The sequence below is a fragment of the Polyodon spathula genome, chromosome 13 (assembly GCF_017654505.1).
Source record: "Polyodon spathula isolate WHYD16114869_AA chromosome 13, ASM1765450v1, whole genome shotgun sequence".
Classification (NCBI taxonomy): domain Eukaryota; kingdom Metazoa; phylum Chordata; class Actinopteri; order Acipenseriformes; family Polyodontidae; genus Polyodon; species Polyodon spathula.
Window position 1 is genome coordinate 18,675,833 of NC_054546.1, and position 24,331 is coordinate 18,700,163.

A 24,331-nucleotide genomic window follows, 5' to 3' on the forward strand; every position below is an offset into this window, starting at 1 on the left:
AATAGAGTTTTCGATGGTTCATTTTTGCGCGCTGTGCGGCTTCCCCCTGCCACATGGTAATTCTGGTCATTTACCGCAGTTAAGTGAGTGAGGCCCAATATGTCTTTCGTAGAAGATAAGAGCTTGGTGCTTGTCTAAAGCTCTTTCTGTAGCATTCTACATTATACTTGCAACCTGGCTTTTTACATTGGTTACACACAGACACAAACAAACACACATGCGCACAAATCATACATTTTTTCCCCAGAATTCATGAATTACTTCAACCTCAAATGTGCAGTTTTGAAAGTAAACATGTATTTTTTTTTTTTGTTTGTTTTTAAATATTTTATCTGGTACTACACTATTTTAAATAAATCTATGTTTGCACGCCATGGTTTTTGCTGTACTTCCTTGGTCACCTCTAGGGTAAAAATTGTCCCAGCCTCTTCAAAGGCTCCTATCACTAACCAACCAGCTGCTTCCTCTACTGACTGACATGTTTTGCAGCCAGTAAGATGCTTTGACTGCTGAGATGAAGGAAGTACAAGTCTAACAAGTGAAAAAGACATGAAGCCTGAAAATTAACCTAATGAACTTAACAGATATGCAGAACACATGTTTCCTATAACATTTCAAAACCACAGATTTGAAACCTATGTAGCTAATGGAGGTGTAAAACTGGTAAGGTTTATACAATTATTTGGTTAACTTCAACCACTTTAAAAAAGGTTGCTCGGTATGATTCTTCAGAAAAGTGCCTTGAACCTTCATATCTTACCAGAATTCCTTTGAGTTCCTGCACAGCACTGTCTGAGGGCTTTCTTTCAGACTAAGAGGGAGGCAAAAAGAAATACTTTAAATGATGTATTCAATCATGGCAGATTTCACTATACACAGTACATAAAGTGTAAGGAAATCTTTAAAAAGGTTTAAAATACAGAAGGCAGGGGACAGATGGGCTTTGTCTCCTCAAAAGAAACTTTTTTGAAAGGTTAGATAAAATGATCAATTTGGGTTTTATTTATCAAGGTCTTTTACGGCAAAATCAATTCACTCCATTTTTATTTAGGTAATAAACTCTTACAAAACAGGTAATAGGCAACTTGTTAGGTTAGTTTAAGAATGTAACATGAATGGTTATTTTTCTTTCCACCAAAAATGGTGAAAAGTTGAATAAATCTGGACTTTTATGGAATAGGAGTCCAAACCTGTTGTGGTTTAGACCTGCTCCCTGCAGGCCTGAGTTGAACTCCCTTTTTAATCCTCTCCATCATTTCATCCAATGCCTGCTGCTTGATATCTGTCACTTCACCTCCTATCAAGAAAAAAGAAGATTTAACAAAGAATGCCATAGCAGTTACTCACAGCCTTGTTTCGTTGCTTTTAAAGGCTGTGTATGAAGCAGTTATTCACAGCCTTGTTCCGTTGATTTTAAAGACATAGTTTTTTGTCTTGTCCCATTACCTATTATTAATTCTCTCATCCACATGTTGTTCATGTCACTTTACACCACTGTTCTCACCTGTTCTCACCCTTTTTTGTCTTATGCCCACAATCAAACATGACCTAGATCATCACAGAACACACCTGTGCTCTAGTAAGACGGTAATATCTTCAAATGTAAGGACTTTATCAGCCAGAAACCACAAAATTACATGACCCCATGATTGCAGCCATCTTAGGTCACAGGTCAAGGTGGAGGGCGAGATCAGATTTTGCCCACAGAGTTACCACAACACTGAAAATCGAAGCTATTATTATTAACTACGTCTTTCCACGCTCCCAAAGTTTCTCTAAAGAAGGATGGCACATCAAGTGTTAAGCAGGGCTGCCAGTAATTAGGTTTTGTGTTTTTGACAATTGGTTAAGGTCAATTTTCCCAGCTGGACCTCCCCCATACAGTTGCACAAAGTCTTACTGTATGTTACTGATACATATGTGCTACTGTGACCTTAGTGTACATTAACACCACTACCAGCAATCAAATGAAAGGAAGTGAAATCAGCTCAGACCAACATGGTGGACAGGGTGGCTCACAGGCATTGTTACATGCCAAACTCAATCAGGTTCAGATTGATACAACTGTTTAGAATCATATCCCTGCATGTAACCCATTCTAATGAAAAGGAGGGATAACACTTCTTCAATCACATACTAAGGGTAGCAAAGAAAATAGTGCTAAAGCTAACAAAGGTACGAGATTGGAAAGGTGTTTGGAAGGTGAATATTTGCATAAGAGACATTCAACTGTCAAAGGTCAGATCATCTAACTGATGAAAAATGGCCTACCTATGTACAGTACAGCGGCAGCTAGATTTCCTCATTCACTAGCTTAGTGTACACTTCTTAATGAGGTATTTTAATAAAGTGCTTTGTGTAACTTTGAGACTTATGTTTCTTACCCGGATCCTTTTCTGTGGAATTCTCAAGCCCAGCTGCCTGGGAAGCAGGCTGCTTCCTCTTGCGGATAATGGACAGGAGAGAGCTTTCAAAAGTAAAGGGCAAGTGTCAATCGAGGAACACATTTGTGTCTAACAATTGTAATTGTTTCTATTCACTACCTTTACCTTGACATGCTGTCTACTATACTAATTACGGTTCTAAGAAAAGCAATAACACATACAAATTAATTTTAACTGAGACTTCTGCTTTTGCACAGCACTATTTATTGGATCATTTATTATTCATTCAAAAAAGAAGTACTTATTTTACTGCTTTACAGCTTATTTATTTATTTGCTCATGTTTTTAACAGAATTTGTTGACAAGTGGGAAACAGAAAACGAGAAGAAGAATAGAGGGTGAAAGAGGTTAGAGAGGGAAGGTGAAGGCTAAAAAGAGAATAATGCTTAATGTTTAGTTCATATATAATGGCAGTTAATTGTTATAAATTGCTTTGACAATATCTGTAATATAGTCATGCCAATAAAGCACATTTGAATGGAGATGAATGAGAGAGGGGGACTGACTAAGGAAGTTTCAAACCTAACCTTTCAGGTCCTGGGCCTGAATTAACAAGCTATCATTACATCCGATAGTGATGTGGACTCATTTCAAAGTCGAAACAGCCCAACTAATTTCCCCTGAGCTGTACTCAAACACAGGGCTCCAGAGATTCACACCTAACCTGCTCTTGAGTGGACTCGGCCCAAACTCACCCCCAGGGGTTTGAAGATGGGGGTGGCAGCCCCCACCTCCACCTCCTCCCCGTCCCCCGGAGGGGGCGGCACTGGATTTGCAGCTTTCCGGACCTGCTTTTGAAGTTCATCCACTGAAAAAACATAAAACACATTTTCATTGTTGATTTTAAAAACCTGACATTTTTCTTCATCCTAATTGTTTTATTTGTTATTGTTTAATTATAGAATGACAATTGTGAAATACATTGATTATTCACACATTTTAGAAACTGATACATTTGAGCAACATAGCACAACAGGGATGTTCCACTAGAACACACACCCTGGAATGCAACATTGCAATAGCTATGAGGTAATGGGGTGAATAACTAGTAAAAAATAGGTTTAAACAGATCATGACATTGCCCACTGAAATGAACAGGGGGAACGGTACAGGATGCTATCCACTCCTCCATGCTCTGACTTTGAGGGCTGAAAATAAGCTTTACTCTTAAACAGTACCCTGTAGTTTTTTTTTTTTTTTTTTTAATAATACAGTTAAATAATAAATAAACAGTCATAATGTGACATCATTTTCATCTGATACAAACCATCTGATGCAAAGAAAATTCGAACAGCTGATATCACATCAGTATCAGGGTCTACTATACATTATATTAAAAGAACATTCTGTATGCAATGTACTTTTATGTGCTAACAAATTTCGCCAATTTGGGTTTATTGCTTTCCACTCACAAACAACGATTTTGGTGAAATAAGAAATGCTGGAATCTTCTGTGATCAGGAATTCTGGCTGACAAAAGGACTTCATACACAAGGTTATTTGCATGACAGTAAACAGGGCTTTTGCCAAATATGTTTGATGCTCTGCAGGTTGGCTGAATGCAGAGTGTGTGTTTACCTGTGTGCTTCAGATCCTTTGTTTGCTCTTCAGACTTGCGGCACCTCCCTTCAAACTCCTTCTTCTCCATCTCAAGCAGTTCCACGTGCCGCTTCAAATAGGCAATCTCCCTCTGCACCTCAGAGTTTTTCAGCTTTTCTTCAATTTCCTTCATCTGTCAAAACTCATTTAAGTTACTGCACGTTTGGGCAAACAAAGAGCTGCTACTGTTTGTTTAGTAAGCTTCGTCTCCTTTCTTGGATCATACAATTGGTTTTACTCATTGCTTTTCAATCAAATTTAAAATTAATCCGCGCAAGTACCAACTTTTTCATTTTGACTTGCCTTAATGAAAGCTCAGTTCACATCTATTGGACAACAAATACTAAAAGACATAATTGGTCCAAATGTATTTTATTATCCACCAAAGCTAGCCAATCAATAATTTTGCACTGACGAAAGCAACCAGTCCTGTACTGGCAACTGCCATGTCAGCTCAGACAGCACCTTTCAACAACAAACCAAGACACAGCAGTTCAGTAATATTGCTCCATTCAGATAAACTATAAGCAACTCTGACAAATAAAACATTATTTGTTTAATAATTACTTATTTATTTTATTCTCTCATAATGTGATCTTTTATGCACATTTTCCCAAAGTATTTTCCTAAAGCTTCTCAGTGAAAAGGAACCCAAAGATAAATCTAGGTTTTAGTGTTGTTTTAAAGAAAATTAAGATTAGAAAGTGGTTTTCTAACAGTGATAGTGCACTCTCTATGAATGCTCTACCGTGTGGTAGTTGACCTTGACTTTCATTAGCGCCTTTGGCGTTGGCTCGGGACGCATCACTCCAGCCATGGTTAACTAATCGCAAAGGCACTATCGTTAAGCAGAGGCAGGAGAAGGGTTCGTGGCTGCACTCCGGAGTACATGTTTGGTTAGGATTCTAAGAGCTCTACTGAGGCCAAATGGGGCGCTTTAAAATGTCTGATTTTATTTTAAAAAATTAATTACAATAAATCACCAGCATGTGATGACTAAAATGATACAAAGTCAATCTAAACAACAAGGACAATACATTAGTTAATTAGCTGTGATAATACATACTATACCAAGCAGCTCTTTTGGTTAACCCAGTGGGTGGTTTCTTTCTAAATGTTGTAAGTGACCCCGGATCAAAGGCTTTGATAAATTGGGTCCACTGTTCTGTAACAGGACTGAAAGGAGTGCTTCTGGTGTGTATATAATTATCATAACAGGGCTGCTGTACCTTGGACAACACGCAACTAACAGTATTAGCACACTTCAACATATACAAGTGGGAATCGCTCTCTGCAGCATTCATTTCCCTTTCAATAGGATCCTTACATGTTGCATGAAGTGGCTGACTATACAAGAGGAATTTTAAGTTGAGGTTTGGTTGCGTAAAATCTCACATCAATAATGACAATGCTAGTAATGTCAGTATGTGAAATTGTTAAACCTATGAGTTACGATTGTTGCACAACACAAATACACACACACAAGAAACCCTTCGAAAAGGTTTTTATTTAAGATGACATTTTCAAAATAAACCACATAGAGAGCCACTTGGCTAAGTCATTTTAAAACACTGTTTTGATTGTTTAGATAAGTCAGGTTAAATTAAAAGTAGTTAAATTAAATTAGATACATACAAGGAAACCATAACGAGAGCTCAATAAAAAAAAAAAATCACAATTTAGATTTAGAAACATATAAATCACTGTATTTGTTTTTGCAAGGCTTGCTGCTGTGGCATTAGAATTGCACTGAATGCCCTTACGCACACAGAAGCCTAGCACAGCCCCAGAATCAGCTGCTGCTGCTGCACAACAGAAAGTTTGTTTTCTTTGGGTATTTTGTCCAAATTAGGAATGAACTATCGGACAACTGAAATTCAATCCGACTATAAAAGGCGTTCCAGAGATTCTCCAGCAGACCGAAGAAGCCGTCTCTTCTTTTGTGTTTCCGTTCTTTGCTTGTTTGATATTTTCCATTTTGCAATTTGTTCAAAATTAATTTGCTGAAAAACCAAAATAACCTTTCATTTCTTTCTTTTTAATTTGTAATGTTTCAAATTTAAACTGTTCAAATTTGGTGATTTACTTGGTGTTATTTTTAATATATATATAATACAAAAACTTATATATATATATATATATCTATATATATATATATATTATTATATTAATATATATTATATATATATTAGTATAAGGCCGTCAAGCAATTAAAAAAAAAATAATCTTAGTAGTTAAGTTAATCTGTTTTAATTGCATATTAAATTGATACACTTACTGATAATGATGCTATTATTATTATTATTATTAACTGTAAATAAAATTGTTTAAAATGTACTTATTTGTGTATTTATTTAACCAAGAAATTTGCCCATTGAGACCATGATCAAAATTTACTAGGGTCAATAATTTATAAAATTACAAACACAACTAACACAATAAAACGTGTGGTTCTAGCTTCATGAGCAGCACACAGAGATCAGAAATAAATAAGATATCTATTTTTAATGTGAATGTGTGCTGAAATAAATTATTTAAAAAAAAAATAAAATGATACATATGTAACTGCACTAAGCACTTCTAGGAAATTAACTGTTAATTGTGAAGAGAACATAACAAAATTGTCATCATACCCAAAAACGGCAAACTAACAAGAAAATTGGTAGGCTTTACAACCTACAAGCAATAAATAAATAAATAAATAAATAAATAAAGCAGCGATGCAGCCTACTCTAGGGTGGGCCCAAATTTGGGATGGGCAGGCAAAGGTCTGACATCATAGGAAATGGTTTGCATTTCAAAAATGATTTAGATGAACTAAAACCTTGAATACATCAATAGTTCCCCTGTAAATCCATTAAAAATGAATGTACATATATCCGCAGTGAACGCACTTTAAAAACCCAAACCAGCGAAAACACAGTAATATTACATTTTAAGCAAATAATAAATAAACTGAAAGTTAGTAAATGACTTTCCATTGCCTAGTTAGTATTCTCACGTCTCCGCTCCACCTTACAGGATAAGGCGTTAGGCTTGCTGTTGACTATTGCAATTATAGCCATACTCCAGAGAATTGCACAGGTCTCTTTCAAACCATAGGAGACAGCATGCTCTTCAATGATTTGTCAGCATTGACGCTCGCTACAGCTGTATTAATCCTGTTCACGGTATACAGGTGGTCATTGGGATCAAAACTCTTAAAAGTGCATGCATATTTGAAAAGATATACAAGTGGCAATAATCTAAAACTTTAATTAGTGTTAGATATTCCCCCCCCACAGTGGATTTTCACTTTATATGTTGAACGAAAACTGAAACTTCAGCTTCATCCATATTAACGTTGTACAAAGTACATGCCAGTTCTGTAGACTTTCTATTGTCGAATTTGTCTGATTTTGGCAAGCATGCAGACACGGCTTTCATGACACCAGATGTGTCATTTTGAAAGCAGCTGTTCAATTCGCAAAGTTGACAGTCTGTTGTATTTTAAATAAAAATAAATAGACAAATTTGTTTTGCCATGTTGACCGCCGCACTACTAGTAATTAGTCTGCAAGTTTTTTTAAACTTCACATTTAAAATAAAGTTGGAATATGGAAATGTCTAGAACTTTCAAAAGATCCACGCCAGCAAATAAACACATACCAGAGGGTATTGCAGCGCCATGCAATACCCTCTGGTATACACCTAGTTGGTCAGGGGTTCATCCTACAGCAAGATAATGACCCAAAACATACCACCAGGCAATGTCAGAACTAGGACAGAAGAGTGAAAGCAAAGCAACCTACAAGTGCAACACATTTGTGGGAACTTCTGCAACAGTGTTGGGAAGAACATTCTGAACAATATTTGATTTCCATTGTAGAAAGAATGCCACGAGTGTGTTCGGCTGTTATATCTGCAAAAGGTGGCAAATTTGATGAGTCAAAAATTTAAATTAAATTTTGTTAAACAAAACAATTCCATGATTTCTTTTTTATCTCCAATTGTTTATTTGTTCTATGCTTTAATTTTAGAGTACACTGAGATATTAAACTACGTAAATTTCAATGGAAAAATTGAGGTTTTCTAAAACTTTTGACCGGTTGTGTGTGTGTGTGTGTGTGTGTGTGTGTCTATATATATATATATATATATATATATATATATATATATATATATATATATATATATATATATATATATATATATATATATATAGACACACACACACACACACATTATCGAAAGAGCTTTTATATAAACATTTATGTTGCTAACTGCAACACGTAAGAAGGAACATTTGGTTGCTAGATGTTAGCAGATAGCAATTTACTTTAATACTGCTGATTAATAGATAAAAGCTTTTATAATTTAAATCTTACAGAAGTAATACGTAGATAAAAACAAAAAGGTAATTAAGGACAACCTGGCTAAATCTGAATGCATATAAGGCTCTGTGCTTCATAGTTGTTGAGGTATGTCATCAATTACAGGCTCCATTTGCATAAAGTCCCCTGTGCTGCAAGTGGATTTAACATGCTGCTTGTGGGCTGTTTCACAGACATACCTTCTGCTGGTGTTCAATTCTCTCCTTTTCTAAGGCTTCAGTCAGATTGGATACATCTTCCATAGCTTTCAGAAGCTGCTCATTTGGGCCCACGTTCTGTAGCAGAAGCTGACTTTGTCTCTTCAGTTTCTTTTTCTCCACAAGCATCTTCAAATAAACAAATTAAAATAAAAATTTGACAGTTCAGAGTTCAGTTACAACCACACCAGAATCATTGTCCCCCAAGAGCTGATGTGCGGTCGGTATACATGAAACACAATAAACATATGTACTATTCGCAACTCCACAACCCTGCAATAAACAGATTTACATTTCTCTCGAAGAAATTACATTATGGTGTGATAGGAACCCGGAAGGCTCCACTGAGAAGTCATTAGCAACATTTTCCTTCCTAAAGTTCTTGAACTCTGACCAAAACAACTTGTTCCATCAAACAGTTCCCTTTGCATGAATTCCACAAAAACTATGTGGTTATTCAATGTTTTCCAATAGGCCACTTTACCCTAAGGAAAGAAATACTGTTTTCACATGTCACATCTGCAGGGGCTCTAGATGGAGGTCAACCCGTCTCATTTCGCATTCCCTCTCTTGAATTCAGCTGGTGGTTTGCGGTACTGATTGTATTGTGCACATATTTAGAGTTGAACTCTACTGCACAGCAAAGTCATTTTTTAGTAGGACTGGGCAGTAGAAATGTGCCAAGATATTTAACAGGCTGCACAGTTAACCAGGGGGTGCAGAATTCAGGTGAGAGACATATTATTTGATATATATATAATAAACAATAACAAAAAACAGCTGGATATGAACCCACAACCTTTGGGACTGCAGATGAGTGCACTATGGGCTATGAGAGCAGGACCCCTGGTATACAACGTCAGTCCTGATGTAGAAACAGACCTGATTTCTAGAAATTCTCCCTAAACATATCATTATAATCTGCCGTCCTTACTATGGAAGGACCGTATCAGCCCTCTATCAAATTCGGTCAGATCTGTTATTAAAACTGATTTGTAACTCAGAAATGCAGCTTCATATATCGCAGAATAAGAAGAATTTGTATCTGCAACATAGAATAGATGTTAAAATTGTATGGTCAAGGTCTTAGTACTACAAGGCCAGGTGAAGGGCTGTATTGGACAGAGTGATTCATAATTTGCACACCATTTCTAATGTTTTGTTGATGTTCGTGGTGTAAGTGCTTTGGCAAAACTTACTGGATTCTGCAAGTGAGCGATGCGAGCGAGCCAAGACGATCCAAAAGACATATTAGAGATGGGCTGTCCCATTACAAACAGGTCTTGTTTTGATAAAAGGTTACCACCCTGACCTCCAGCAACTCCATTGTAAAATAAAGGTTGGGCTTGTAAAATCTACAGATTAGAGTTACTGAACACCCCTATATATCCAACAGTTTTATTGTTATCATATATTAGTAGTAATTGTACAGTTGTACTCTTAGTATTATTTTTTTTTTCTTTGTGGTACCGGTAGTAGTTGTAGTAGTCTGACTTGAATCCCGGTAAATATCCAGCTGTCAGCAGACAGCTGGACAATAGTAGTATAGTTGAACTGATATTTTAAAAATATATATATATATATATATATATATATATATATATATATATATATATATATATATATATATATACACACACACACACACACACACACACACACACACAGTACCAATCAAAAGTTTGAGTACACTTGCTGGAAACTAGGTTTTTTTCATAATTGACAATGTTTTATGTCGTATACGTTTCTGTAAATGCTTGAAAATGAAAACACATGACGCAAAGTTCTTCCGATCTGTCTTAAAGATTGACCTTCATTTCTTAAAGTAATTACAAGCTGTCTTTTTCCTTTGCTTAACTGAGCATATTTTGCCATATTCTGCTCTCTTACATTCAGGAATGACAAACTTGTGCCTATGCTACCTATATTTATAGTAATCATGGACCCTCACATGTTAACAATAATTGGTGACAAAAGGTTAATTAGGTAACATGCTAGTTAACGCAGAGAACATCTAACGAAGATACTTTTATACTTAGGCCAGTGTTCTAACACCGTGTTATAAACATTTCAGACATTTAACAGACTTGGGCTTCAGATTGAAATCCCCTTGCTTTGGGTGACCATTTCATTGAAATTGACAAGAGTTACATTTTCATTTAAAAATTTAATTTTTGAATGCAATTCACTTATGATTATCAGCTTATATAAGTAAACGTATCATATAATGAGATATTAAGTGTTTATAGACAAGTTTATACAGTTAAAAGCTTAGATAATCATGAAAAACCTAGTTTCAAGCAGGCGTACTCAAACTTTTGACCCGTACTGTATGTATGTATGTATATATATATACACACACACACACACACACACACACACATACAAACATATATTAGATAGATACACACAATCTCACAGCAGTCTCAATTGTGTTTCTTCACAAATTCCTTCATTGATCTTTAATATTAACTTATTCAAATATTTTAAAGTGCAACATTATTATTATTATTACACGCAAGTCACCACTTATATTACTACCAATGCTGTTCTGCAAATCTATTTTTCTAATTTATTGTAAACACTATTGAAGACTGTGACGCATCAGATCGTGGGTGATGAGTGTTTTAGCTGTCTCTGACCTAATTTACTTATGAATAATTATACACAGAACACAGTCGTGTGCCATGGCAAGACGCAAAACTTTTATTTAGTTTTTCCTTTTAAAGCAGTCCGGTGAACAGATATGGCTCATAATCTTCAAAACTATGAGCTCGGTAATGTTGAGATGTGTCACAAAAAATGCAAACCTGTTGTTGGCTTTGATTTACAACGTACAGAATAGCAGGACCTTGACAAAATTTTTGTTTGTTTGGAGAATTTCTTTGTGCATACATTTACTTTGTGCATGTAAAGACATTATTCTTGTCACAGATTTGTGCCACAGAACAACTTAGTGAACAAAACCCTATTTATCATAAATGTAAACATGCAAACCAAAAAATGCCATAGCTTAAAATTAGGTCAAATTTTCAAGTTGTCATTTTTAAAAGCCAGCAAAAGTGCACATTTTTCATTGCAGGATATATAGGACTGCATGTATGGTCTGGTTTATTTTTGCTTATTTATAAACAATTTTTATGCAACTTGCATAAATCGGAAAGAAAATGTCTCTGTGTTGCTAAATGCACCACCTGCAAGCCACAACTACTGGTACCACATAAAATAATGAACATGTTTTCAGGTATAACGTGTTTCAAGGGTGTTAACCTTGCTTCTGATTGGTCAGTTTCATTACAGTCGAAAAAAAAAAAAAAATAGGAACAGGTTATATTTTAGAGACACAACATTTTCTCAAAGTGACATCGCTCGCTGCTGGTGTGGATACTGCCATTGATTGTGGTGATTTCTAAATGATTCAGTGTGGATTTCTAAATTATTCAGTGTGGATGCAGCTTAAGTCAAAGGTGGGGGAGGGGCGCTGAATCATGACCGGGGCAAAATAACAAGCAATATTACTGTAATATTTAACATTAGCTAGATAGATTACGTTTAGAATTAGGCAGGTTTAAAATACCAAAGGTAAAGCACGCCACACAGTTATGCTAAAGAATCAATTAGTGCAGTTAATATTTATTAACACTAGAACCACCACAGCAGTCATTTTGACGTTTTTTACTTTTAAAATTTTAATTACTCTGTGTGTGAAAGATATGCAGTTGTCCTTTCTTGACTTCTCCTAAACACATGTATTAAATATTGAAAAAATTGAAAGGCAGGATCGCAAAATTAAAAGTTATAATCCCCTCTACCTTTGACTGCCTTTTACAATACATGTTTTTATTTTTAATATAACCTACAATATTCTATTTTATTTTTATATACAAGCCTGTTCTTACTACTAGACTTATTGGTCTACTATACTTGGCAGCCATCAATTCCTTAGTTTTGTACAAGGAATGCACCAGGGAAAATATCAATAAGAGAAATTTAACCTTGAAGCTAGCCACAGTGCTTCGGCAGAAATATTTCGATCAGAAAACTGCAAAGCAGCAGAGTGCTGCAGCTCAACCTGGATTCTGTACTGCACTAAGTGGCACACAAGCAAGAGAAAACTTACTTTCATTTTAAATTAAAAACTACTTTCGTTTTTACAGTTTTGTATGTACATATACCTATTAACACCTGTTTAGACACTAGTTTCTTTTGAAATGTTTATTTTATTACAGTTTTGCATTTTTTTAAAGTAGTGCTTTATATGTGGTAGGTTAGAAAAACAACCCTGTTTATGTTTAATTGTTCATTTAAATACAACATTTCGGCTGTGCAAATGTTTGATATGACGTGCTTGAATAATACTTTTGTGCTGTATCTGACTGTCAGTCTTTCATTTTAATACTGATGTTGTTTAAAATGTAACCGTCATAGTGACTGCCGGCAGTGGTTTTAGATATAAGTATAACTGTGGCGGTTCTAGTGTTAAATGGTGAAATACAAAGTAAAGGGTTTGCCTGAAAAAAAGGTGCTGCGTAAGTCCACTATAAAATAATTTGAAATTTTCTTAAAACACACATATTTGCACGTTGCTTTTTTTTGCACATGGTTATTAGAAACGGTGAAAAATTGAATTTAGCTAAAAGCGGGGGTATGGAGATAGTTCAAACATGGGCGTTGACTTGGAAGAATATATATATATATATATATATATATATATATATATATATATATATATATATATATATATATATATACACACACACACACACACACACACACACACACACACACAAATTTAAGATTTAGTATACAGGGAAAATGTGATTCTTTCATTTTCAAATAACATTGTTTCTGGGCTTTACATTATAGAAAGTTTGTACATTGTGGTAAAATGAAGGTCAACAGGCAGGGAACAACTCCTTGATTCCTTTTTAGTTGCTTCAATGATGGAAAGTGACAAAGCCGTACCTTGTGTGCAAAGGATTCTGCCTCTTTCCGGAGATCTTTTTCAAGCTCAAAGTCAGCTTGCAGTTTTTCATATTCATCGGCTGCCAGCACTGAAACTAAAAAAAAGGGGAGCTTTGAGCAACACAATTCAGGGTTCTGTAGCTGCATTGAGTAGGTGTAGCGTGTGTCTGTCAAAAATGTTAACCTTCCTACTATGTTTAGAATATAGGTATGCCTGTTATTGTTTTATTTATTATAATTTTACCATTAGCCTTCAGATAGTGGCATTGACCTTCTAGCAACTGTTTTATAAAGGAGATCATTCAAGCAGATGGTTTCTTCAACCTTTTTATCTATATGTGTTGTATAATGTACGGATATAATGTCTTGCAGGTGTGTGTGTGTGTGTGTGTATATATATATATATATATATATATATATATATATATATATATATATTCAAAATGTTTATCAATTAAATAAATTTATCTTAAGATTATTCAAGCCAACCTCTGTTGTATTTGTTTAGGAGCTTCTTCTGTTGAAACATCTCTGCTGCCAAAATAATGTTTTCCTGTTTTTCTTTATTCAGCTGAAAAAGAAAGAAAATGTCAAAACACTATTCAAAGTGTTCAGTCCATGCAAGATGTTGTGACTGAGGTATTACACAGGTAGATACTTAACATGTCTACAGGGATATACTGATATCTTAATTTCTCTTTTGTATAATGTATACATGTCTACATGTATAATAGGTGGAGTTAGGGATGGAGCTGACAGTCTTGCGATTTGCAAACAAATGTCTTGAACACTGGATCAACAGTCATTGAATAACTAGCTTATATCCTCCAACAGCCTTAATTAGCTATAGAATGCATTTAGCAGTTTACTGTACTTGGCGTTGAATCACAATATGCACTCTTGCAATGAACTCACTGGGGTTTGAAGATACGTTTGTTGTAAGTTCTCAATAAAGTGATTTGAGCTACTAAAATAATTCCATAAATCTTAAAAGTATTTTTTATGCTTTTAATTTAAAATAAAAGGTACGATTGAATCCACTCACTAGCAATCCACTAAAGCAAAAGCAGCAACAATAAAAATATGTAATCATGAGTAGCAATGTGTTTAACCTCTTACGCCCCCTGTGTCCCGCGGGCGGGACATGGTACTGCAATTACACATTATATTTCAAAAATCACCTGTAATATTATTACAGAAGCAAAACAGCAAAAAACCTGACTCAAAATCAGAAACGTTGTTTTCCTACCATCAAACAGCGAAGGAATTTTTCGAATTCGCCATTTCACCGCCGAGATATTCCCTTTGCAATGTGTCTAGTACCTCGCGGTTCAAAAACAACTCCGATCGACTAGCTGTGCGTTTCGCTGCTCTGGCCTTACATGTATCTGTTGATGGTGAAATCTCGGTGATCACGTTGTAGTGGAGGTCACAAGCTTTCCATTCATACCTTGACTTTGTTTGTAGCCTAATCCACTGAAGAGTAATCTATGTGCGTATGTAAACAAAACACATATTTGCAAACGAGAGCGCAGTGTATCACATACGATCAAGGTTTCTTACCGTTTTCTGATCATTTTTCAAATTGTAAAATTTATAAAATTGAACGAAATGGTGAGCAGTGTTCCAAAGCATCCCAAAAAAAGTCTATTCAGTCTTTTTGAAGTTTTGGAGGAGATGGATAATAGTGAAAGTGACGGCGAAAATGACTTTCTGGGTTGGAGAGCGCTGATTCAGCATCTGTGAAGCAGCATTTGAAGATGGATTGGAGCCTCTTCAGGATTTGTAAGTGTAATGGATCCACACTACATTTATTATTATTATTATTATTATTATTATTATTATTATTATTATTATTATTATTATGCGTAATTTTCAATATGCATTTTTACTGTAAATGTTATTTGAAAATGCAACCATTTGACTCTCAAGGGGCACATAAATTTTTTTTTTTTTTAAATAATTTTTATTGCATAGTAAAGAGCAACTCATCTGTGCTGTGCTGGTGTATACGGTCCCTGATCTTTATGATGCAATACAAATTGCAAGAAGTAATTGTTGCTTCCCGGCCGTCTGTATTATTTTCTCACTGATGTTCATTGATTTAGAATATTGCAGGGGAGTGTTTGGCAAACTTTTTTATATTTCACCTAGAGACAGTGTAGGTTTCTTAACCTTTCAAGATAAGCTGTCTGCCTGCTCCAACAATCACTCACTCAGTTCCTTTGTTTGCCACATGTCAATCAAAGTAAAGATGAAAGTAACTGAGGTGTTTTCAGTCTGGCAGCCTGACTTAGAGCAGCAAAGGTGTCTGTAATCTAATTATTATTATTATTATTATTATTATTGTAGACATTTAGCAGACGCCTTTATCCAATACTCTACATATGTTCACCTGTCAGCAGTGCTTGAATGAGTGTAACCACTTTATTTTGAAAAAAAAAAAAATCTCATTATTTTGCTTCTTCACATTTACATACTTTCAAGCAAGTGAGTAACAAAAATACAGTCAGGTACTGAAAATTCAGAGCTACAAAAAAATCTCAGTAGCAACATTCTCCTGCACAAACACACAGCTATGTGAGAGCAATGTGCCTGACAGTTGCGGCATATGGGAATTGAGAGTATTTGTCACGCATACTCATCATGAATACATTTCGGGCACCCCAAAGCTCTCCAAAAAGGCCACCTTTTGAATGAAATATTGGACAAATAAGTAAAAAAGAGGATTACAAAATCAAATTCATGTGGCAATGTATAGCATGTGAGGTGCCAGAAGGTAACCTCCCTTTTAGATCTGCTCAAGAAACTAGTGTATGACTGGCCATAAATATTTACACAATATTCATTTTTGGAGAGGTTTGGGGACCCTTGGCCCTAGCTTTGTAAAATCTCATGTAGAATTTGATCTGGCTCTTTTCATGTGCTACAAGGTGAAAAAATGACGATAGAATATAAACAAATGAAAAGCGTTTCTTGTGTTTTACGTTTTTTTTCAGGATATCTCCTTCCAGTGTGGTATTGAGTAAGACTTATATCAAATCTGAGTCCTAATGGCCAGAGGGTTACCTTGAATTCAAGCCCTGAACCATGCCTGTGCTGTCTATACTTTGGAAGATAATGCGATTTATTTAAGGCCATAGCCCTCCAGGTGGAAATTGCCTGTGGGAGGCTGGGGGTTTAAGAGGTTAATGTGACTGCAAACCATGGCTGTCATTTAACAAACAGCGAATTCCCCTATTGACTGTCATGACAATGTAGACTCAATTGCATTCCTGCAGTGGAGTTGTTAACATTCTTTGGACTCACCTGGTCTGTTACTTCTTCAAGCCTTCCTTTCAAACTCTCCATATCATTGACAAGTAATTTCTTTTCCTCCAATCCAGCAACAAGTTTATCATGAAGGTCTGTGTGGGCATTTGAAATTAGGAAGGGCAAGCATTTTTATTAAATTACTGTAGCTACTATAATGTTCTTATTAGTGGTGTGTCATTATACATTATATATATATATATATGTATATATATATATATATATATATATATATATATATATATATATATATATATATATATATATAATGAAAATACAAATAGATGAAACAGGCATAATAAACATAGATAACATTTTTTTTCTTTAAATGAAGTCTTGCTTTTTTAATGCATTTATTTTACAAATTTTGTGTGCCCAATTATTTCATGCCTATTTTTCTCCCCAATTTATAATGTCCAATTAATGTTCCTTCACAACTCCCCACAACAGCTTTGGAGCACTGAAGATCAGTGGAAGTCCTCAGTGTGTTGAATCACTGTAGCAAAGTGAGAAGGGCACACCAATACTTCCAGAATCCCCAGTGAAGATCTGCAACTTGGCACAGCCAGGACACAAACCTGCATTCCCCTGACTGATTCACCCTGCACAGTACATGGCCATGCTTTTATCATGTGAGCCACTCAGGAACACAGTCACACAATATTATAAACGCAGAGTAGAAAATCAAGCTATTAGAACAAATAATGAGGGTTAAAAAGAGGTTTGATTTGTGAATTAAATGCTGAAGGACTGAGCATGTTAGAATTTGTAAAATTCACTTTCTTTTACAGTTCAAGTACAGAGTTCAGATGCACTTGATATTCAAAGGCTGTTCATTTATGACAAGTATTTTTACCACGATAAATAGGCAGTTGTGTTCTGTGAAACTGACAAGTGAGCAAAAAATAACACGCATTATTAAAAATATGACTTTTTAGAATATCAGGGAACCCACACGGATTGCATCACCAACTTATTTTTAGAGCTGATCCCGGGATAACCAAACATAGGTGACTGACGGAATACGCTAGTGCTGTAAAAGGGTCTAAAAAACAGCAGTGTTAATCAACCCCTTCATTTCTTAGACTGTTCAGAAATATTAAAAGAAAACCAAAATTAGATGACAAACATTTCAACTAGAAGTCTTTTTCAATCTCTTCTACATTTTACAAAAAAAATCTTTGATCAAGTGTTTTTTATAACAAATAAATCATGTGAATTAAAATAAAAATTATAAATGCTTTTGGTTCATCTTCATTTTATTTCAAGCAAACGTTTCTCATCAAAGTCATGCCAAAATGTAATTAGGTTGTAAAGACTGTAAAGTAGGTCACAGCAGGGGCATCATTTTAACAGCTTCAATAAAACCTTGCAAACTATTTTTTGGAAACATCAGAATCCATCCGGATTACTGGCCACAGCCTAATAAACAGCCAATACTTGAAAATAAACAAGTGTGAGGCAAATCAATTTGTACTTTGTACTGCAAAAACTACTATCTATAACCAGCCCTAAGTAAGGATAAAAGGAAGTCATGCCTTGTTGAATGTGGATTCTCACCTTTTATTTTGTGTTGACAGTGAAGAGAGGCACAAATGCTGGCGCCATCGTCACTCTCCACAGCAGAGTCTTCATCATCAATAGCGATCTCCTCTGTGATGACTTCTTGCCCCAGTTTTGACGCGTAGAGCATACTCAGCCTTTTCAGAGACTTATTCTCACGGTTGAGCTGAAGGAAAAGGCAAAATATATACTTTTTAATAATGAAACTTATCTTCAGTTGTCTTGTAGGGTAGATATAACCTACAATTTTAGAATGGCAACCGTTTTAAAAAAAAGCACACACATCTCTCTCTCTCTCTCTCTCTCTCTCTCTATATATATATATATATATATATATATATACACACAGCGTCTTGAAAAAGTATTCAGCACCCATCCCTTTTTTTCATATTTAAGAGTCTCACAGCCTGGGATTTTGATGCATTACATTGGGAATTTTTATTTGTGAGTCACACATTCTTCTTCACAGAGTCGTCCCCACCCCAAAAAAAAAAGAAAATAGTAAATAATAAAAATTAAAAAAACTGAAATGTCATCAGTTTTTAAGTATTCATCCCCCTGGGTCAATACTTGGTTCAACCACCTCTGACAGCTATTACAGCCAGTAGTCTCTTCAGATAAGTCTCTCTTAACTTTGCACACCGTGATGGAGCAATATTTGCTCATTCCTCCTTGCAAAATTGCTCAAGCTGTGTCAAGTTAGTTGGGGAACGGTGATTGACTGGGCCGGTTACATTTAACTAGTATAATATATCTATAGTGCATATGGCTTCCGTTTTATGAATCCAGGAAAATGAACCAGTGTGCCAAAAAGCCGAAAATTGAATCTGAGACTGCGTACCAAAGTGCTGTGTTGGTGGTGCTCGTTCCCATGACATGGCAAATCTTGCCACAGATTTTCAATGAGATTAAGGTCAGGACTCTGACTGGGTCACTCAAGGACATCTATTATTATTTTCTTCATTTTACGCCACTCCAGTGTTGCTCTGGCAGTGTACGTTGGATCATTGTCCTGTTGAAAGACAAACTTCTTCCACAGTTTGAGTTTTTTGGCAGAGAGACACAAGTTTTTATCCAGGATTTCTCTGTATTGTGCGCCATTCATCCTCCCATCAATCCTGACAATACTGCCAGTCCCTGCTGCTGAAAAGCATCCCCATAACATGATGCTACCACCACCATACTTTACGGTGGGTATGGTGTTACCTGGCTGGTGTGCAGTGTTTGATTAGCACCACACATACCGCTTAGCATTCAGGCCAAAAAGTTCCACTTTAGTCTCATCAGACCACAAGACGTTCTGCCACATAACTGCAGTATCTTCTAGGGGACGTTTTTTTCAGAAAGGGCTTCTTCCTTGCCACTCCCCCATAGAGGCCCTTTTTGTGGAATGCCTTGGAAATTGTTCATACATGACTTCTGTAACTCATTCAGAGTCACAGTTGGCCTCACAGTATCTTCCCTAAGAAGTGCCCTTCTTGTCTGGCAACTAAGTTTAGAGGGGCGGCCTGATCTAGGCAGTGTGGTGGTAGTTTCGTATTTTTCCTACTTCTGTACGATGGCCTGCACTGAGCTCTGAGGGATGTTCAATGCCTTTGAAATGGTTTTGTACTCTCCTCAGATCTGTGCTAATCACATCCACGACTTCCTTAAATTGCTCTTTCGTCTTCATTTAGATTCTTTCTTTTGAAAGTCTCTATCATACTGTGGGACCATACAGAGAGAGTGGTAATTATCCTCACAGATTAATTTAAAGCAGGTGTTACACTAATTTCTTACACAGGTCCATCAACAAATTGTGTGACTTGTTGAGATAATATATTGCACCTGAGCAAATTTAGACTTGAAATTACAAAGGGTATGAATACTTTTTCAATCCGATAATTTCAGTTTTTCATTTTTAGTAAATTATTGAAAGCTTTTGGAATTTTTTTTTTGTTTTAACATGGTGCCAGAAACATGGTCTAGCACTAGTTTTGTAGATCACACACACACACTGCCTGTGATATATATATATATATATATATATATATATATATATATATATATATATATATATATATATATATATATATATATATATATTGAACGGTGGTGGGGGTGTGTGTGTTAAATATATATACATTATAGATATATATATATATATATATATATATATATTATATCTTAATATTATATATATATATATATATATATATATATATATAATTATAGTCCATAGGCCTTCCTTAGGTCCCAGGAGAACTTGTATGCAAACCATATGCAAAAAAGCTTTGAAAAACTTAGTACTCAAAAATCTGAGACTGCGTACCAAAGTGCTGTGTTGGTGGTGCTCGTTCCCGCGACATGGCAAATCTTTTACAAATTAGGTTTTCTACTAAGCTAAAAGGAAAGCGCAGAAACAAAAAATATTATAAAGTAATTATGAAAAAAAAAAAAAAACATTTGGAGTGGAGGCTTCACTATGACAGTGGACAAGAAAAAAGTAACTTCTGTCTTGTTTTGTATCAGTTTCCCAGACTTGCAGATAAAACAGCAGCTTCATTTGTTGTGAATTCAACATTTTGTGTCATATCCAGTCTCACAGTAAGATGTCCCGGTGGATAACAGATATGCTATCGAATTGTAAAACTTATATTCTTGATCCGATACGTTCAGGTCAAAAATGCCATTCACAATCTTTCCAGGACTCGTAGTGCTGGTACCACTCAGCAAGATTGGCGCGAACTCGGGAGAGGTACACAAGCGACAACACTCTATAGAGGTTTGTTATTATTTTGTATTATGAATATTTTTTTTTAACAGTGTTTATTATTAGGATTAAGGGTGGGAATTTCAAATAGTTTCCTATTTGAATACACAGGGTGCAACCTTTTTGTGTATTCGATTACCCGAACTCTGGTCCCTTACGCTACCAACAGTAAAAGGCAAATGCATGTGCACAAGCAGACAGCATAAAGTGTAAGCCGGTAAAGTTTAGCAGAGTTCAGAAAGTGTTCAAACAATGTCCAAGATGAGATTTCTTCCCTCTGTACCCTATTTCCTTAGGCACAAGTTTTATCAAGTTTTTTATTCAACGCCAAAGCGCGTATCTCTTCCAATTAAAGCAACAGCAGCATAATATTGTGCACACCACCAAATAAGTTTTGCTGTAGTATATTCAGAATAAAACAACACCTATCATATAGCAACCTAAATATTCGACATCTGTTTAATTCTAGCAAATAATATTTATAAAATAATCTTACTGTAAATATTGTAACCTGACCAAAATAGAAAATATATTCCAACATTACAATAGTTTAACATTACTAATTACAATTAGCCATCAAGTATTGATTTCGGATAAATCTAAGACAAGTTACGTTGTTAATTCAGTAACCTGTAAATAATTCAAAACAAATATACCTGGTTGTGCTTTTAACGGTCAGTGCAAATGTTGCCGTTACTCCATCCACTCACAGAAAGTCAACAGTAGATGTTTTACATTGAACTGCAGTCCAGAGTTAAAAAAAAAAAAAAAAAAAAAAAAAACCCTTTCCAACTCCAGGTATCTTGCCTTTTCTTATTAGTCACTGCGCTGTTCTGCTTAACATTTAGGATGGCTTTATATTAATCATAACGTTAAATTACCTTTCTAATTTCAATGTTACCCAAGTTTGGATTACTGTACTTCTTTTAGCACTTGTTAAATGGCTGTAGTAACATATATTGAAAGGCTTTGTTTAGCCACTTACTTTTGAGATGTGGGCTCTCTTTGGTTACCATTCACAGTTAGAAACATCATGAAAATATATATATATATATATATATATATATATATATATATATATATATATATATATATATATATAAAATTGCATCCGGGCCAGTAAAAACACTAGCTCAGTGGCCCGAGGGCCAGTAGCTAAAAATCTAAATGTTAAGCCCTGTCGTGCAGAATTCTATTTTTGTACATAAAATAAAATCAACCAATAGAAGATCTGCATTTTCTCTGCGGCAGTCCAATCATAAGTGAGCACAGGCAAGACAAACAGCTGAAGGTTTAAAAATGGGAGAGTCAAAGATTTGCCCCTTATTATACAGGTGTCCAATCATGAGTTAGCACAGGCGGGACATAATTGGGAGTTTAACCAATGGGAAAGTCACATATCCTAGGGTAGGGTGTAAGAATATCAGAATTTCACGCAATACTGCTTATTAGAGAGACCGCATTTGAGGATTACATTGAGAACTTTGAAGTAATATTTCAAAATTGCTTTTTACAAAATTTTACAAAGCAAAAAAAAAGTCAGAAAACAATGGAGACACTGTAGTCGATTTGGTTACCACTCAATGTACAAGGTCTACACCACAAATACCTTAAATGACACAGTAAGGGAAGGGATATACTCGCCACTTACAAAATTTAAATTATGAAAGGTATTCGTGGCTTACCGGTAGCTGCCATTTAAAAAAAGCATACTGCTGGAGCTGTATTTTGTTCAGTACAGAAAAGGCGATATGGAACTGCACTGGCTACAGCAATCTATGATGTCTAGCTAAGCCAACACAAAAACCCAGTGGCTTCCCAAAGTCACTTGACAGCCACTGTTACACTCAAAACCTCTGGATAAACCTGGACTGATGTTCAACTCGATGAGTAGAAGCGTAGGGATCCAACACATCACAACGAGCAAGTACGAAAAATCTGCAAGGTTCTTAAATGCTTGATTGATTCTACTGTTTACCTTGGCAAACAAGAACTGGCTTTCAGAGGGCACGATGAAGGCACCAATTCCTCAAATATAAGTAATTATGTGGAATTACTTTCTCTGATTTCTGACTATGACAGCATGTTAAGAAATCACTTGTCAATAGCCACAGTATGACGAATAAAAGAACAGGAAGCCAAGTACATGGTAGATTAAACAACCGATGTTGGAAACGCAGATCAGCTGTCTTGTGTTTTCAGGTACTAGCAGGTGACTGACAGTGGTCCAAAAGAATGGTTGTTCTGTGAAAATGTGTTACATTTACTAAAATAAAAATAACTAGTGTTGCCAGCAACTTCACGGCTTCCAGGACCAGTACCAGTAACAGTACCAAACACTTTAGCAAATAGTGCAGAATGCCATTTTTACTTAGTAACCATGACCCTATGTGCACTCTGTTATGAGTTATAAGCCAGCTTTACATTTGACCTTTAGGAAAGATCAAAGGTCACAGGCAATGACATTTTTTGATGAAGCATACATGTGTTACTATATGTGCTCCATAGTAACCTTGGCCCTATCTGCACTCTATAAGGAGTTATTAGCCAGTTTTGTATGTTGATGATGTCTTCCAACGTGGAACACTATGATCATATGTGCCATTGGGTTTGTTTCAATCACACTAGCGGTTTGGGAGAAGAAGGTCTTTGTAATTTGTGATTATGACATCTGTATCTTGCAATTTTTACGTCATGCAGCATAGCCGCCATACCACACAACCTATCAGCTTAAAACGAACACCAGTTAATCTTGGACTATCCCTCAAAAACTACACCAACTTTCAGCATTCTGCAATAAGTCGTTTTAGAAAGACCAATTTTTCATTTAGCAAAATGTTTTAATTGAATCCAATATGGCGGCCAAACCATGTGACTTACGACGTAAGTTCTTTAGCATTTTCCCATCTTCCCACAAGCATCTACCAACGAATCTGGCGAGTTTACTAGCAATTCTGCAATAACAATAGGCTTCCCTGCTTATGGCCCGGATGCCTAATTATTATTAAGTTTGACATGCTTAATGTAAAGATATACACTTAAACGCGATTACACTTAAGCAGGTTGGTGAGTCTCGTCCTTTAAAAAAAAAATAAAAAAATCCTTCATCGTGAACAGAATCCTAAA

General features: G+C 35.6%; 1 protein-coding gene across 1 annotated transcript in view; it reads right to left on the minus strand.

Annotated features, from left to right (window-relative positions):
• The window catches only part of LOC121326231 (shootin-1-like), a 75,975-nt gene that overhangs the window by 15,849 nt on the left and 35,795 nt on the right, over window positions 1-24,331 (minus strand). The window contains 11 exon segments of the mRNA XM_041269457.1: window positions 761-811; window positions 1,191-1,297; window positions 2,385-2,467; window positions 3,140-3,168; window positions 3,170-3,252; window positions 4,023-4,176; window positions 8,596-8,742; window positions 13,579-13,673; window positions 14,068-14,149; window positions 16,888-16,985; window positions 18,451-18,619. Of these exon segments, the coding sequence (XP_041125391.1) occupies window positions 761-811; window positions 1,191-1,297; window positions 2,385-2,467; window positions 3,140-3,168; window positions 3,170-3,252; window positions 4,023-4,176; window positions 8,596-8,742; window positions 13,579-13,673; window positions 14,068-14,149; window positions 16,888-16,985; window positions 18,451-18,619 (1,098 nt within the window).